Source organism: Mauremys mutica, chromosome 9 (genome assembly GCF_020497125.1).
Source record: "Mauremys mutica isolate MM-2020 ecotype Southern chromosome 9, ASM2049712v1, whole genome shotgun sequence".
In the NCBI taxonomy this organism is placed as follows: domain Eukaryota; kingdom Metazoa; phylum Chordata; order Testudines; family Geoemydidae; genus Mauremys; species Mauremys mutica.
The window spans coordinates 104,489,570-104,506,496 of NC_059080.1; the positions used below are offsets into that span (position 1 = coordinate 104,489,570).

The 16,927-nt window shown below is 50.2% G+C and overlaps 1 protein-coding gene across 3 annotated transcripts in view; it reads left to right on the plus strand.

The window, feature by feature from the left end:
* Window positions 1–16,468, plus strand: part of BDH1 (3-hydroxybutyrate dehydrogenase 1) — a 36,706-nt gene extending 20,238 nt beyond the window's left edge. For all 3 annotated transcript variants that reach the window (XM_045030026.1, XM_045030028.1, XM_045030027.1), the window contains exons 5-7: window positions 2,224–2,365; window positions 10,847–10,999; window positions 14,086–16,468. In XM_045030026.1, the coding sequence (XP_044885961.1) occupies window positions 2,224–2,365; window positions 10,847–10,999; window positions 14,086–14,555 (765 nt within the window). In that variant the 3' untranslated portion in view covers window positions 14,556–16,468. The remainder of the gene's footprint in view (window positions 1–2,223; window positions 2,366–10,846; window positions 11,000–14,085) is intronic.
* The last annotated feature ends 459 nt before the right edge of the window (window positions 16,469–16,927 follow it).

The window sequence follows — 16,927 nt, forward strand, 5'->3', positions numbered from 1 at the left end:
AGGAGTCTGGTGGCACCTTAAAGACTAACCGATTTATTTGGGCATAAGCTTTCGAGGGTAAAAAACGTCTTCAGTGGAGGTTTTTTACCCACGAAAGCTTTTACCTCAGAGTGTCATTTAGCAGGATTTTCTTCTCTGGGAATTGATTTCCAGCTTTTCCAAGATTTGCCATGGGAGGGGTATTTTTTGTTTCACTTGTCCTCTCTTACTTCCTCTGGCCCTGTCTTCTGATTCTGAGGAATTTGCACGCTTACAATTTGTGACTTCTTCCTGGCATCTCTAGATGTACCATTTGTGCGTTGTTTGACCTTTTTGGCTACACACTGACCTCAGCACCACCCTGTGTTTGAGCAAGCAACCAACATCTGCACTAAGCTATCTTTTCAATCACAATCAAAACAAGCAATCCAAAAAGCCACACACGGGTCTAAAAGTGCTGCATTTTCATACGCATTTCTGCTAAATGTTTCTGTGTGAATCGAGCACAGAAATTGAGCCTTCTTGTAAGGACAAATACTAATCACTACTAACACAGCCCATGCTGGAACAAGAGAGGCAATCCAAGGAAAGATGGAGAAGAGAATAGAGATCAGTGGCCATCATTCTGCCATCACATTGAGATTTTGGGACTGGACAGATGGGAGGATCAGCCTTCTGGTTGGGTAGGCTCTGAGCTAAGGGAAAGATAGGCTGAGGGTTTGTTCGTACTATGAAGACTATCAGCATTGCTATGTCGGCATAGCCCCATGGTGTAGAGACAGCCTATACCGATGGAAGGAGTTTCTTGCAGTGAGGAGAGGACACATGAGGCTTTTTCAAGCCAGACTTTCACCATCGTCACCAAGGGATTTGTGTAATGGCCAGGGCTGTCCAGTAGCTAGTGCTCTCTTGCCAGTCAAGGGCCCAGTCCTGAGAAGTGATGAGCCTATGAAACTCACAGCCACCTCTCAGCATCAGGTCCAAACCGTGCTCCTGATGCCATGTGGAGAGGGAGGAGCAGCCATGTGTGCTGGGGGCCAGGAGGCAAGAGCAGAGAGAGCTTAGAATATGGTGTAAAACATGACCGAATGAGAGTGCAGTGGATACGTGAACACAGCTCACATTTCCACACAGCTGGAGGGAACCGCTCGGAGCAGACATATCAATGAGAGCGAGCTGGCTGGGAAAGAGGCGTGTTATAAAAGGATGAAGTGAGAGTAAATGCAGCCAAGGGGATGTGTCCATGGGTGATCTCTGGAGCAGTGTCATCAGTTTGGAGTGTCCTGCTGCCAGATGGCCTGGATCAGCTGGAGAGAAGGGCAGTAAAGATGGTGAAGGGGTTAGGGTGTAAATCCTGAAAGGACCCACTGAGGGGATTGGGCATGTTCAGCTGAGAAGAAAGGTGCCAAGGAGGGGAGATAGGAATAGAGAGAGGGAGTGATCAGGAGTCAGCCATGGGGAGGACGACAGCAAGACGGTGGAAGAGGCTCTGTTCTGGGGAAACTGCCAATAGAGAGGGGGACAGCCAGGTTCTTTGGCCTCAAGCCACCATCCTGAGCACTAGCAGGGCCGCAAGCACCTCTGATCTGCACGTTCACCTCTGCACAAGTGGGAGCTGCTTGTGAGAACCCAGGACAGCCAGTGGCTTGTAGGAAAGAAGGGTGCAGAGATACCCACACATTATGAGGGGCTGGACTAGATGCCCCAGTGCCCTCCAGCCCTGATTCTGTGATTAAGGACTGGGGTTTGTGCTCAGTATACAGCTACTCTCGCTGCTGTGTGATTTTCTGCACACAATATGTTATCGTATCCCAGCCGAACGTGAGTCCTAAAGATCAAGTCTCAAACCCAGCTGAGTTACTTGCCCAAAGAAGGGGGGACCCAGCCCCCCTTCGCTCGCAGTCTGGGGCATTACCCAAGCCCCATAAGCCTGCGTCATGTGGAAGTAACATCTCACACTCTCTCATTCCCTCAGAAAGGGTCAGTTCTTCAGAGCAGATTCAGTGGGAGACTCAGCAGCCAGGGCTAACTGGTATGGGGAGGGTCTCCTGGAGGGATATTCTTCCAGGGGGAGCAGCCCCTCCTCCACCCCAGAGTTGTAGAGGCGAGCCAGCCGTCTGGTATCCACCCACTGAACTCTCATGGTTTTCTTTTAGCGGCTGCCTTGTATTTGGCCCTTTTCTTGTTGCACAAACTTCACCCAAGTCCCAAAGAGACGTAAACTGATTTCTTTCCTCTGCCTAGGACCAAGGAGCAGCAGGTTCTCAAGAGCTGGACAATATGAAGAGTGAGCGAATGAGAACTATCCAGCTCAATGTCTGCAACAGCCAAGAGATTGAGCGAGCGGTGGAGCATATGGGCGCCAGTTTGAAGGACCCCCAGAAAGGTGGGAGATTGTTCATTGGGTTTTGTGCACAGACTTACACGGAAGGAGCTCTCTTGGCTTGCGCCTCATGTGATTTTCAGGGCAGGCTTCAGAAGCTGTGTGTGTGAAGGGGAGAAAGCTTCAGGCAGCAGCAGTTCCTAGCAGGCTGTCCCATCCAGACTCCCCAGATCACTGCGAGACTGTCTGTCACTCAGGGCTTGGCTACACTGGCAATTTACAGCGCTGCAACTTTCTGGCTTGGGTGTGAAAAAACACCCCCCTGAGCGCAGCAAATTTCAGCGCTGTAAATCGCCAGTGTAGACCATGCCCCAGCGCTGGGAGTGTAGAGCCGTGCTCCCTGCGCTGGTAGTTACGCCCCTTGTGGAGGTGGGGTTTTATTAGAGAGCTGGGAGAGCTCTCTCCGAGCCCTGCACCATGACCACACAAGGCATGTTAAAGCGCTGCCACGGCAGCGCTTTAGTGTTGCCAGTGTAGACTAAAAGTAGCCTCACCTATCCGAATGTGTGACTTGCCAGGAGCATGCTGAGTGCCCCACATGGCTCAGGCCCCATGGGAATCTTGCTGCCCACCTCCAGCTCTGCTCTGATGCCTCAGCACGAGCTGCTGCAGCAGGCAGCCAGAGCCTTTATAAGCCTCTTTCATGTTGCAGCAGGGCCCTGCAGTGACTGCCAGGCGCAGCAGGGCATCTTCTGGAGCATCCCAGTGGGGCAGGAGCCGCCTGAAGCAATGTAGACAGCAGCATATGGTTTGAAATGTGTTAAGAATCAGCTGGGTGCCAGCTGCTCTCTCAGTTACTCACCCCCCTCTCCCAGTTAAACAGTGACTCCCACTGGCTCTCTGCACTCTGGCCCTGGGCTACACCAGCGCAGTCCAGCACATGGGGCCCACTGAGGAAAGTCCTGCAGGAGGGGAGAGCAAAGCACTTGAAACCTCCCACTTTCCCTTTAGGGGCAGGGAACAGTTGGCCAGCACAGCCCCCAAAGTGAATTATCCAGAATGGCCAGGGGATGTGTGTGTTGTGTGTATCTCACAGCCTCCCCGGGAGGTCTGCCATGGAGCCCCAGCATAAGGGAGAACATCTCCCATTTGGTGAAACCCCCAGTGGGAGGATGCTGGTGCAAATTGCCTGTGGGGGTAAACCACCTATCCCTTTCTTAATGATTCCCAACATTCTGTTTGGTTTTTTGACTGCCACTGCACATTGAGTGGATGTTTTCAGAGAACCATCCACAATGACTCCAAGATCTTTTTCTTGAGCGGCAAAAGCTAATTTAGACCCCATCATTTTGTATGTGTACTGGGGATTATGAGGGAGAAAAGGTGGGGGAGGTAATATCTTTTATTGGACCAACTTCTGTTGGGGGAGAGAGACAAGCTTTTGAGCTTACACAGAGCTCTTCCTCAGGTCTGGGAAATGTACTCGGGTGTCACAGGTATGCACAAGGTGGGACAGATTGTTTAGCATAAGGAGTTAACACACATTTCAAGGGACACCTCTCCAGTCATGGGGGGAATGAAGTGGGAGGACAGCAGTTGTGTGTGAGTGTGGGGGGGTGTTAGTGGGTTACAGATGATTGTAATAAACCATAAATCCAGTCTCTCTATTCAAATCATGATTTTTAGTGCCTAGAAAAGTTATGGGGCTGCCTGGGCTCCCTTGTTTGTGTGTCTTGGGAAGCATGCATAAGGTCCCCGTGGTGGGCTTGTGGGGGATGAGGTTGTAGGATTTCTTTGGGAGTTGTTTGGGGAAGGATTTGATGATATCCTGACGTTTCTGGGTGAATTCTGGTGTGGGGTCTTCTCTGAGTTCTGTAGAGCAGGCGCTGTCAGATGAGTTGTCGTTTGGCCTCGTTAGCATAGTCATCATGATTGAGGACTACGATGGCGGCCCCTTTGCCTCCTGGTTTGGTCACTCTCTGGTGGTTGGATTTCAGGGGCTTTATAGCTACCCTCCCAGCGGTGGAGAGATTGTGTGGATATGGTGTTTGTTAGAGTTTCTCAGTCAATGTTTTCCCTGAAGCAGTCAATGTAACAATCAAGAGTGTAGGGTGTCCAGTCAGATGACTCTCTTTTCTTATGACTGTCGGTGGGGGCATGGTAAGTGTGGGTGATGTCGTCATTGTTGTGAAAGAATTCTTTGAGGCAGAGTTGCCGGAAGAATGTCTAGTCCTCTACATGTTAGTATGATAACAGGGTCTGTAGCGGGTCAGAAATTCAGCCCTTTGAAGAGGACAGATAATTCAGCTCTGACGTGGGGTAGCATTGATAAATTGATGATGTTGGGGTGTCAAGTGGTGTCCATGTAGAGGATCATATCCTGGAACAGGCCACCCAAAGACCCCAAGAAAACCTGCTTCAGTACAGAAATAAAAACCCCTCTGACCGCACACCCCTAGTCATCCCCTACCATCTCTCACTGGAACCCGTATGGGGTACCATCAAACAACTACAACCCATACTCAGTAGGGACCCCATCCTGAAACCTCCTTTCAGGCCTTCAAAAAATCCCCACAAATGCTCCAAGCTCATCATCAGAAGCAAGCTCCTCACTGACCAGGACCCACCAACTCAAAGAGGCACCAGACCCTGCCAGAACAGCAGATGCAAAACCTGCAGACATATCTCCACTGCTTCAATGATCAACACCCCCCATGACACATCTTTCGAGATCCATGTGTCCTACACATGCCTGTCACAACATGTGGCGTACCTCCTCCAGTGCACTGAATGCCCCAATAACAGCTATGTGGTGAAACCGGACAATCATTGTGCTCCTGAACATAGGTGCTGGAACAGGGGGTGCTGCCACACCCCCTGGCTTGAAGTGGTTTCCATCATAGACAGAGTTTACAGTTTGGTTCAATGGCTCTCAGCACCTCCACTGTACAGATTGTTCCAGCACCCCTGCTCTTGAATGAACTTGCACAGGAAAATAATAGACAAAAACACCCCATCACCTGTGGGTGAGCAGCTTCACAAAGTCATTACTCTGTCTGGCCTATCAGTCCTCATCATCAAAGGAAACCTGCACAACACCTTCAAAAGACGAGCCTGGGAGCTTAAATTCATAACTTTGCTAGACACTAAAAACCATGGACTGAATAGAGATGCTGGATGTATGGCTTATTACAACAATCTGTAATCCACTAACCGCCCCCTCTCCACCTTTTTTCCTCCTTTTCCCCCTATGACTGGAAGCATCTAAGTTTCATGCAAGCGCATAAGTCCTGACCCTGGCGAGCAGCTCGGCCCCTGAGCCCTGGTAGGATTCTCGAACTAAGCGTTCCCCAGTGGCCCCGATCCAATATGCATCCTCAGGCTGTCTAAGAGCACATACAGAACTGGTCTCCACACAAAAAGCAGCCAAGAAGGGGGTGGGTCCCTTGTACTCAGTAGTGCTATGATTAGAGCACTCACCTGGGATGTATGAGGCTGAAGTTCAGATCCTCACTCTGTCTGGTTCAGAGCCGAGCTCCCACTTCCCAGCTGAGTGCACAAACCACTTGACTGACAGATGGGAGGCAGCAGCACCACCTTGCTGGTCTGTAGCGAGAATGGGCTGACGGACCTCACTCCAGGAGAGGGGCCGTGGCTGACTCCCAAGCAGGGAAGGGTGCCTGACTACATTTGAGGGGAGGGGCATAGGCCACACCCCTTCCCCATACATTTCCTGCTCTGCACTCACAATCGCTTTCCTAGGCAGCCCGTGCATTGCACAGGGAGCCTGAGCGCCTGCTCAGGGCTGTGGGTTCCATGGGGGAGCAGGGCACCTAAACTCAGCCATTGCAACGCTGAGCCTAGCTGCCCCATGTGGAACTAGCCCTGAGCCTGTGAATTTGCACTGGAGGGAAAGCTGTAGCCAACATTTCACAGCACACGAGGCTCTCCTGGCTAAACTACACCCTTTACCGGGCAGAGCTGTTACCTAATCATGCTGCTTTGCCTGTATTTCTATTGAGAAACTCATTAAACTACAGACACAGATTCCTTTTCGACATCATATCCTCTCTGCTCCCCAGAGGAACCAGCAGCCAGTTACACAGGCCCTCTGCCATTCTGCATCTCCTTCTTGGGCCATAGGGATGAGGGTAGGGTGAGCCAGCCCATGTCATGTCTGGATACTGTTCCCCCATTTGCTGTTAAGGAAGGTGCCAGCTAAACTCCCTGGGCTTCTCTCTCCTGTAGTTATCAAAGTCCCTGGAAGGGGCGTTAGCAGTTGTTGGGGTGGGCCCGGCTCCGCCAGCGGCAGAACGCCAGTTCACACCAGCGGGGCCCGGCTCCGGCAGCGGCAGCAGGGTGCCAGTTAACACCAGCAGGGCCCGGCTCTGGCAGCAGCAGCAGCGTGCCAGTTCACACCAGCGGGGCCCGGCTCCAGCGGCAGCAGTGTGACGGTTCACACCAGCGGGGCCCGGCTCCAGCGGCAGCAGCGTGACGGTTCACACCAGCAGGGCCCGGCTCCAGCGGCAGCAGTGTGACGGTTCACACCAGCGGGGCCCGGCTCCAGCGGCAGCAGTATGCCGGTTCACACCAGCAGGGCCCGGCTCCGGCAGCGGCAGCAGCATGCCGGTTCACACCAGCAGGGCCCGGCTCCGGCGGCGGCAGTGTGCCGGTTCGCGCCAGCTGGGCTCGGCTCCAGCATCAGCAGTGCGCCAGCTGGGCTTGTCTCCGGCGGCGGCAGCGCGCTGGTTCGTGCCAGCTGGGCTTGTCTCCGGCGGCGGCAGCGCACCGGTTCACGCCAGCTGGGCTTGTCTCCGGCGGCGGCAGCGCACCGGTTCACGCCAGCTGGGCTTGTCTCCGGCGGCGGCAGCGCGCCGGTTCACGCCAGCTGGGCTCAGCTCCAGCATCAGCAGTGCGCCAGCTGGGTGCTGGCCCTGAGTTCTGATGAGCCAAACCTTTCTTCATCCTGAATGGAAAACCTGCTTGTGTCATCAGCAGGACTGGTGCCATGCACGATTTGTGCACCAGGAGGTGCCATGCCAGAGCTCAGCCTCTCACTCAGTGAACTAAGGGAGAGGTTGGCATGGAACCAGCTGTGATAATCTGCCTCTATTGTAAGCCCCACTCTGAGGCTGGGGAAGTTTCCTTATGTTCTGTCCCAATTCACTTCATCAGCCAGGCCTCCTGGAAGCCGAGGGGGCTTCATCTGCAGGGTTTTAATGACGGCACTTGGTGCTGCTGTGTCTCTATTCTCCCAGTGCCTCACAAACCTCCCCCCATCCTAGGGGGCGAGCATCATTAACCCCATTTTACAGGTAGGGAGATTTTGGCTTACAGAGGTTAAATGACCTGCCTCGGGCCACATAGCGAATCTGGGGAGGAGAACCCACATCTTCCACACCTGGGCCTCAACCCCTTGGTGTACAGAGCCTTTCACTTGCCCATTGGAATCTAGCCCAGCTTGGCTGTGTGTATAGCTGAAAGCTGCTACCACCTCACGTTTGTTTGGTGGGTCTCAGTCCTGATTCAAACAGAGGTGACCACATTGCAAAGTAATCCCGTCAGCATTGGTAGCCTCCTTGGCAGTGCCAGTGGAGACATAGAGAGAGAACTCATTCCCAAAGTTGGTCGTCCTGGAAGATCAATGCTGAAGCACCCAGGACAGTGTGGGGAAGCGAGTACCAGTGATGCCTGCTGCATTCCCAGAATCAACAGCAGCCAGTGGGGCTCCACTCACATGCTTAAAGTTAAGCACTAGCTTAAGTGCTTTGCTAGATTAGAGCGAGAGTCCTCCGCCCCTAGCAGGAGCGAACCCTCAGTTTCTGGAGCTGTCCATCCTGAGACTGCCAGCAGTTTTGTTTTGCACTGTTCATTTGTTAAATCAGACCATTGTGTCTTTGTGGTGTTCACTTTACAGGGAGGGTGTGTGGAGGGGGAACACGGCCATGCCCTAGTGGGAGAAGGAGAATTTCTGAGTACTAATCTCAGCTCTGAGTCGTACGGCAAGTCATCTGCTGAGGCTGTCTCTCATTTGCCCAATGCAGAAACTGAGCCTTGCCTTCTGCACAAGGGCACTGTGAAGATTAACTAGTTAGTGGAGCCGTCCTGCAGGCCTTGTGCACCCAGAACCCCCACTGAGGCCATTAAAGTCCACAACAGTTCTGGATGCTCAAGGCCGGCTGGACTGGCACCAGTGCCAGGGAAAAGATTTGAAGATGGGTGCTAATTATGTTTTGTTTATTAATTAATACATTGCAGCTTGTAAGGTAACATGCATAATTAGCCCTGTTCAGAGGCAGCAGAGGCCTGGGGAGGAGGATCATTAATTGATTCCCATATTCATGTGCTGAGCTGGGGCAGGAGTGGATGCAATACCACTCTCTTGTAAACCCAGAAGGGCAATTGTGAGGCCATTTCTGGATGACTGGAGATTAGAGACAAGTGGGAGTCACGCCTGGTCTTCTAAAAACCAATCAGCTAAGCAAACAATTCATAGAAATGGAGAGCCCCTCTGGGAAGTTTCCTGCAAAGCCGCTAGGACTGTTAACGCTTTCTCAGACTGTACAGGCTCCGGCGAGGAGGCCGGAATAGACTTGTGTTCAGCCTGAGTGAGAGAGACGTGGACTCACCGGAAATGCCTCCCTGTGAGGAGAGGACAGCACTTGAGCTTCAGCTCTGTGAAAGCCCCAGGTGCCCATAGGCGTCTGATGGAATGTTAGGAACATTTCAATAACCAGCAATTTCCTTCCCCTAAGGAATGTCCTTAATTCAGCCCTGGGAGCAGAGGACTGCCATGGGGATGAGTAAGGCTCGAATCGAGGTAATACAGAGGAAGCCAGAGACTAATTGTTCCATAATTCATATAAAATAAACATATTACTCCAATTAAGTACGTCTAAATCTTCCAGCCCAAAATTCTCAGTTGCAGATGAGGAGTTTGCCCTCTTTGGCTTAGTTCTCAGAACATGGGCTCTGTCAAACACACCCAATCAGCAGGTAGCATTTGGCTTTTACTAGACAACAAAGCGAAGCCATCTCATGGGACTCGGCAACAGCCTTTTATGGCAGGCAGCTTCCTGTATCAAATTGGTTCAAATTATGTCACATTCCTCCTCTAATCGTTCATTAATCACTGAAGCCTGATAAGAACAGCAGTGGTCACTTTTCTTTTCCCTAGAAGAACAAAAGGAAGAGGCGGGCGAGATGTGCACACATCACACCCTCCCCTCCCCCGGCATTGCAAACCTTCTGGCTTTTATGTCAGCACTGGCGTTTTTAGCTCAAATTAGCCGCTTGACAATTACTTTGAGGCAGTTAATCCATTTGTAAAAGCTAGTCTGGACACTTCCTACATGTTTGTTCCAGACTGCAAAAGTTTATCGTTTACCTTAGGGCTTGGGGGAGTGTTCATACTAGCTTTTTCAAATTGGTTAATGAGCTTGCGGTGCAAAGCTCTGCTTCAGACAAGCCCTTTATGGAGAGGCTGTCTGGCTTTTGCTTTCAGATGTAGTTTCTTTTTAGTCCAATTCACAACGAATGTTTCTCAGGTTATGAAATAAAGTGGCACAGATCTGCACTGTTCCCTGTAATGTTGTTCCTTGGGTTTTATTTCACCATGCAGATAACATGGAGATCTGAGGAAGGGATAATCTGAATCTGCATCCAGATCTCAAACTTTGATCTTTCCCCTTTCAGTCCTTTTCAGGATCTCTGCACCTTCTGAGTGGAAGCACCAAAGTACTGTTAGGCTCCTACAGTATTGCAGGCCTGGTCCTGACACAGGAAATATGGGAAGTTACGTGTTGTGTGAGAACTAATGCTGTTGTGATGATCTCATGACATTTCAGCCCAATCTAGCTATGATAAATTTGGATTCGCAGAGACGGTTTCAGTTTTGCATTTTCTTTTTCCAGTGTCTCTTTCCTTGTATGCCTGCACTGTGGCACGTAACTAACTCTGGACAACACTCCATTGTCTCTACTAGATCTCGCCAGTTCTTGTTATTTGCATTTGGAGACGGGAATTTTTTTTTTCCTGTGTTTTAAGGTGATAAAGGAGGAGGAAAGTTTAGATGTGGCTGAGATTCTGTACTTATTTCATTTAGAATATCATTACCATGGTTTGTAGTGCTCTCTGAGTTAGTCATTGCTGAACAGATAGGTGAGCACAGATTTGGGTTCTTTCCAGTCTGGAATGCATCTTTATGGGTTATGATGGGAAGGCAGTCAGGCCTAGTGGATAGTCCGGAACTCAGGGTTATAACCTGGGTTATATTCTTGGACCTGCCACTGGTTGCTGGGTGACCTTGGGCAAATCACAGCACATCTCTGTGCCTCAGTTTCCCCATCTATAAAATGGGGAAAACGATGCTGACCTCCTTTGTACAGTGCTGTGAAAGCCACGGATGAAAAGTGCTATCAGACCTTGGTATTATCGTAATTAAAAGCTGCACGATGTGATTCAATAATCCATTAGAAAGCCCTTTCCCAGGATTCTGCCATTAATCACAAAGTGGTGATTTTTTGTGCTTGATTTAATCTGCAGGGCTTTGGGGGCTGGTTAACAATGCCGGGATCTCCACGTTCGGAGAAGTAGAGTTCACCAGCATGGAGACCTACAAGGAGGTAGCTGAAGTGAATCTGTGGGGGACAATCCGAACTACCAAGGCTTTCCTCCCTCTGATCCGGAGGGCCAAAGGTGAGTGATTTCTCGCATGTTAGCATCCCCCAAGCTCTTCTGCTTCTCGGGTGTGTTAGCAGACGAAGGGCTAATTCCCATTGCCCTGCACCTGGTGTGGCCAGGGTGAGGGGTGTGTGAAATGCTACCAGCTGAGAAGGGCAGTGTTCACACCTGGACACAGTGGGTGTGAAAGAATGGCACTCAGTAAAGGGCAACAGAGAAGCCACCCAAACAGTCTGCTAGTGTCTTTCCCCCGCGGGGCAGGGTTCTATATTCCGGTCCATCACGTCGCATCTGAGTGCAGGGTTTAGTCCATCATGGGATGGGTTTCATAACTCCTTTTAACTGCTTTGGAGTTGCTGGACATGGTAGATATGCGGCCAAAAGCACCTCCCGAGTTGCCCTTCTGTAAATAAACTGGCTCTGCTCTTGCTGGCCTGGAGAAGCTACAGTGGCATCAGGGAGATTGTTTCCCGCTGCATCTCAGGTGGCCTGGGTTTGTTATTGTAGGGTAGCTCGTCATAGTGAGTGCAGAGCTGCTGGCACGGGGATTGTTAGTGTCGGGTGACTCTTCACAGTGAGTGCGGAGCTGCCAGCAATGGGGTTTCTAGACTAAAGAGCACAAACCTGAGGTTCACATGGATTTTGCAAAGAGACGTAAGGGGAAGAAAGTCCCATATTGAGCCAGCTAAGCTATTACATTATAACTCTTCTTAACCTCAAAGCACACTACAGGTATGACAGCTGTGACTGGGGTGTTACATTAACAGCAGTGAGAGACAGGAAGTGCAGGAAATTACAACATCCAGTTAAATTGCACTAACCGAGGTTTCCAAATGGTCTCTAGGCACAACCCAAGGCAGGGGGCATCTGAGCGATGCCATCGAGGAAAAAGAGGCCGCCATGGCCACACCCCACTGGAATGGTCCCAGCCTCCTAGCCAAGCAGAGATGTGCTCATAGCACTTGTTGCTGCCAAACCAGCAAGGACCCTTAGGCTGCTCTGCTCGCTGCCTGGAGGCAGGTAACCCCTTCGCTGAGGAGGCAGACACCAATCCCACCTTGTCCTCGGGATGACTCCTCCTGGCAGCCTGTGTCACCCTGGACCTTTTATCCTCACTATTGTACAAGCTCAGGCTGGTGTCAGGGGCTTTGAGGACAGCCATTCATGTGGTCTGAGAGTTACATAACGGCCTGCTGCTGAGCACCCTTAGTTCCCACCACACAGGATTGGCCCAGCTGCTCATCCCAACCTCTGCTCAGTGCCTCACTGTCACGCTGCAGGAAGTGCTGGTTCTGACGTGACTAAGGTCAGAGTCTAAGGGCATGTCCTGCAGCTGTCTCCTCTTCTGCAGTCTTTGCATTTGTCAGACATGCCGTGTGAGGCTGACTTTGGCCACAGAGTTCTGCTCCCGGTTCTTCCTAGTGGTTCTCGGCCCTGGGCAGGCACAGGAATGCTGGGTACATGGGTGGCTGCACTGCCCTGTGCTGCTCTGGGACCAGCTATGCCTAGAGCGTCGCTGTGCAGGAATCAGCACACGCCCACGAGTGCCTTGCAGCCGGCAGGTTTGTTTGCTTTCCCCCACCAGTCCGTGACCAGCGTGACGCGGAAGGGTAGCAGAGGCAGCAGGAGGAGCTGAATTTGGAGAATGTAACTTTGTGTCAGTTCTAACTTGCTATTTAAATCTGCCTCCCGGAGAACAATGTAAACTCCCTGGCGGGCGGGCGGGCGGCTGGCGAGAGCACTGCACTGCTTCCCATGGGCATGTGCCCGTCACGCAGTGCAACAACCCACAGCTAGAGCCACCAGCAGGATTAAATCTTCCTTCAGGCTGCACTTGTAATAAGGGGTGAGCAGCCCACGGGGCCTCTCGGTGCAGCCTGGCGACAGGTTTCCTAGATGTCCAGGGGATGACTTGGCTCCTACCTGCTCCTGTTCACATTTTCATACGCTATTAAGGAGCCAAATTGCTCTCGATTACCCGCTCAGAAACTCAGAGCCACTCCACTGAAGTTGGTGGGTTGCCTCTGGTTTCTAAGGTTGTTGCTGGGAGCAGGCTGTTGTCCTGTGTTCGTATTGGTAACTCAGTACGCCCGGGCTGGTGCTCAGAAAGACCCTAGAGTCCTGTCTAGCTCTGGCGATTAGCAGACATCGCTCTGCCCTGCCAGTCCATGTGGCTGAAGCACCATTTCTGGAAGGGTTGTGACTGATGGCCTGGCTGTCATGGAAACAGAGGAATGGTCTCCCACAGTATTTCAGGCAGAGTGACAGATTGCAGAACACCCTCCTCCCTCATCGGGTTGGCAGCTGTTTTCTACTCAGACAGATCTAGCTCTTTGCTGATGAACCTCCAACCTCTCTATATGCTGCAGCCCATATGCAGCTGTCTTGTAATGACTGGTGCACTTTGCTGTACACTCGCACTGCTGCCGTGCCTTTGGCAACAAAAATGAATTTGCATACAAATAGTGCTAAGCATCCTTCAAACACATTGTGCAACTGGACTGTGCATCTCTGTGCAGCCACATACCTGTACGGCTGATAACCCAGCTGTACTGCCGCACCCCTCCCAGGGAAAATCCAGACAGACCCTCTGGTTCAGCAAAACTGAACAAAAAATGAGGCAGAAATTCGGCTTATCCTAGCACAGGGATAATCTCTGACCATTCTCCTCCCTTGAGGGTGAGATTAGCTGCTGGGCAAAAGGGCAAATGCTGGGGACTTCAAACTGGGAGGAGCCCAAGGCACCATGAGAAAACTTGTCTCAGCCCTGTATTTCTCAGGAAATCTGCACTGAGTGCCTTTGCTTCCGTCAGCCGTCCTGGGTCCCTCTCTGTGCTGGCATTTCAGCTTCACTGGCTGAGTAGCCTTTGGTCCCTTGTTTGTCGATTGCCACAATTAGCAATTGTCATGCACTGTTCTCCCATTTGCACACACAGTCACGGTAATTACACACAGTGCTCCACACCTAACTTGAAAAAATGCCCAAGGCCCAGGTGATTTCAGGAGCATCTGACTTCAGAGCCTGTTCTGTCTAATGTGTTGAGTATATCGTGCTCATTCCTTCTGCTGACGTCCCTGTGATTTACCTGGCACCTTCCTAGGTCGTGTGGTGAACATCAGCAGCATGATGGGTCGGATGGGCAGCCCTGCTCGATCGTCGTACTGCATCACTAAGTTTGGGGTGGAAGCCTTCTCCGATTGCCTGCGGTACGAGATGCACCCCCAAGGAGTGAAGATCTGTTTGGTGGAGCCTGGGAACTTCATAGGGGCCACCAACCTGTACACCCCGGAGCGAATTAAAGCCATAGCAGAGAAGATGTGGAAGGAGCTTCCGGAGACTGTGCGCAAAGACTATGGCAGGAAGTACTTGGATGAGCAAATCACCAAGATGGAGAGTTATTGCAACAGTGGCTCACCAGACACCTCGCCAGTCATCAACAGCATCACCCATGCACTGACGTCGTCCTCCCCCTACACCCGCTACCACCCCATGGATTACTACTGGTGGCTGCGCGTGCAGATCATGACGCACTTGCCTGCCGCTATTGCGGATCGGATCTACATTTACTGAGGCATCTCGTCACTAGGCTGCCAAGGTGGGAGGTTAATTTCAAAGGGCGTGTTGTACAAATTTCCCATTAGTCACTTTTGTATTTTTTTAGCTGATTTCAAGGTACCATAATTTAGATCTAAAAGGTTAATTTAAACATTTGAATGTAATTTAAAAGGCAGTAATTGTTGCATGGGACCTCTCGTAGGCAGGAATGTGTTATGTATATTGTAGGGACCCAGCTCTGTACTATTTATTTCAAATATTCCTTTTTCTTTTCCAAAATCAGATGCCAAGTTACACTCCTCATTGAATTTACAATTGCTCTGAAGGGATTTTCAGTCTAGTTGCAGCTGACCAAGTTACACCAGCTTTGACAACTCCTGCCTAGGAGGCAGCCTTCCCACCATAGGCCGCAGGCCCTCCTGCTGCAATGGCATATTGCTGCAGACTGGTGGCTAAGGGCTGCAAAGGTTGTTACGGGGACTGGCCATAATAGCACAAGATACTGCTGGTTTCTTTAATGCAGGGATCCCATCCTCTAGTATTCTAAGCACTGAAATGAGCAGCTGATCCTGTTCTTTAATCATTACATTTATGAAGATGGAAACTGGGTCAAAGGGAGCTTCCGTCTCTCTCTCCCATACACTTCCTTTCCAAGGAGTTCGATAGATCATGTGCCCAGCCCTGAAACCCTTGCTCCCAGCTGTTCTTTCCTCACATGACTATTCCATTGAAGCCAATGAGCGTGAGAAGCATTGCACAGGCGAGTAAGGCTGCAGGATCAGCCCATGTTAGTATTTCTCATTTCTTCAGCAGTAGCTGAACACTGTGACTTCAAAGTAAAAAGTTTTGAAGTATGTTTAATTGCACTAGTGTTGATGTAATGTAGTGCAGCAGCGGCACTGAACCATTTCCATATGAGAACCAGTTCCTGTATTTTGCCAGGATCATTCAGAACCAACCGTTAAATTCACCATAACAATGAATGTCATTTTTTCACTTGGGACCTCAGAGTTGCATCACCTTCTTAGCACGGATTGAACAGTGCCTTGCACAATGGGGCTCTGATCTGATTGGGGCTTCTAGGCCTAATGCAATACAAACAGTACATAACAAGAGTAATAATTTACACTGAAGGAGTCGTGGAGCTGAAACATTTGTCTAGCTAATGTAGTTTGGATATGATCTTTAGTAGAAAATCAATAAAAAAAGGAATAAACTTTAAGGGCAGTCTAATATCCATGATGGTTATGATGTTTACATGACTTAGAAATAAGGCTACGATTTTGTCATAGAGGTCACAGTGGTCACAGAAATCGTGAATTTGAATAAACTCCATGAAATCTTGGAAATGGCTGTAAAAACACATTTGACTAGGCCTCCAAACTGAGTGGCGTTGCAACCTAATCCACGGTGTGACACTCGGGTTTGGTCCACTGATCCCTCTGTCTCCATCTACAAAAGTGCAGAAGGGCCAAACCTGAGTGGCACTGAGACCCCGTGGGCTGGGTCACAATGCCTGGAGTAGGGAGCCAAGCCTTGCCCCGCAGGACAGGAGCCACTGCTGTGGGGCGAGTGTGGGATGGGCTCAATCTCCCACCCCTCCTCTTCTGTGACTTATAGATTTTTTCTCCACACTCCTGTCATGAAATGTACTAAAAAAATTTCCAAAATCGCAGCCTTACTTAGAAACATTTTGTATTGTAAAAAAACCCACAAAAACACATCCATAAAAATCAACACCAGCAACAAAAGCCTTTCACAGAGGAGTGCTGAGTGTTACATTTTTGAAACGTGGGAGGTGAGCAAAAATGTAACTGCGAGTTAATTTTGTTAGACAAAATGGAGAGAAAGGATTTGTTGCGCTGTTGTAAGTACTGTAGCAAGTGGGAAAAGGAAGTGATCAAAATATCCTTTGGCTTGATTAACATTAAAACTAATGGTGATAAAGTCCACAGGCTCCAGCTTTTTGTTTTTTGTTATTTAAGGTGAGAGGCTTACATCTGGACTTGGCCCGACATTAACACCTGAGTTCTGCAGGTTTGGTACAAGAGGAGGACATGTGCACACACACACTTTACACAGCTGTTGAATTGTAATAGGTTTCTGTGGTCTTATAAATTCCAAGTTGGGCTCTTTAAGACTCTGACTGTAAGTAATTAATTCAGTCTACTCTATCTCATGACAAATACCAGACTCACACATACTACTTAGACCCAGACATCTAGGGCTTATTCTGTGTAAAACGCCCATTGACTTAATTGAGAGCAGTACACGTTAAAAAGCTATAGGACTGAGCCCTGTTGAGCCTAATCAGGGACACCAAAAATGTTGCATTAATTTAATGGAATAAGTGAGCCCAGAGTGTCAAAGATGTTAACTGGACCCTG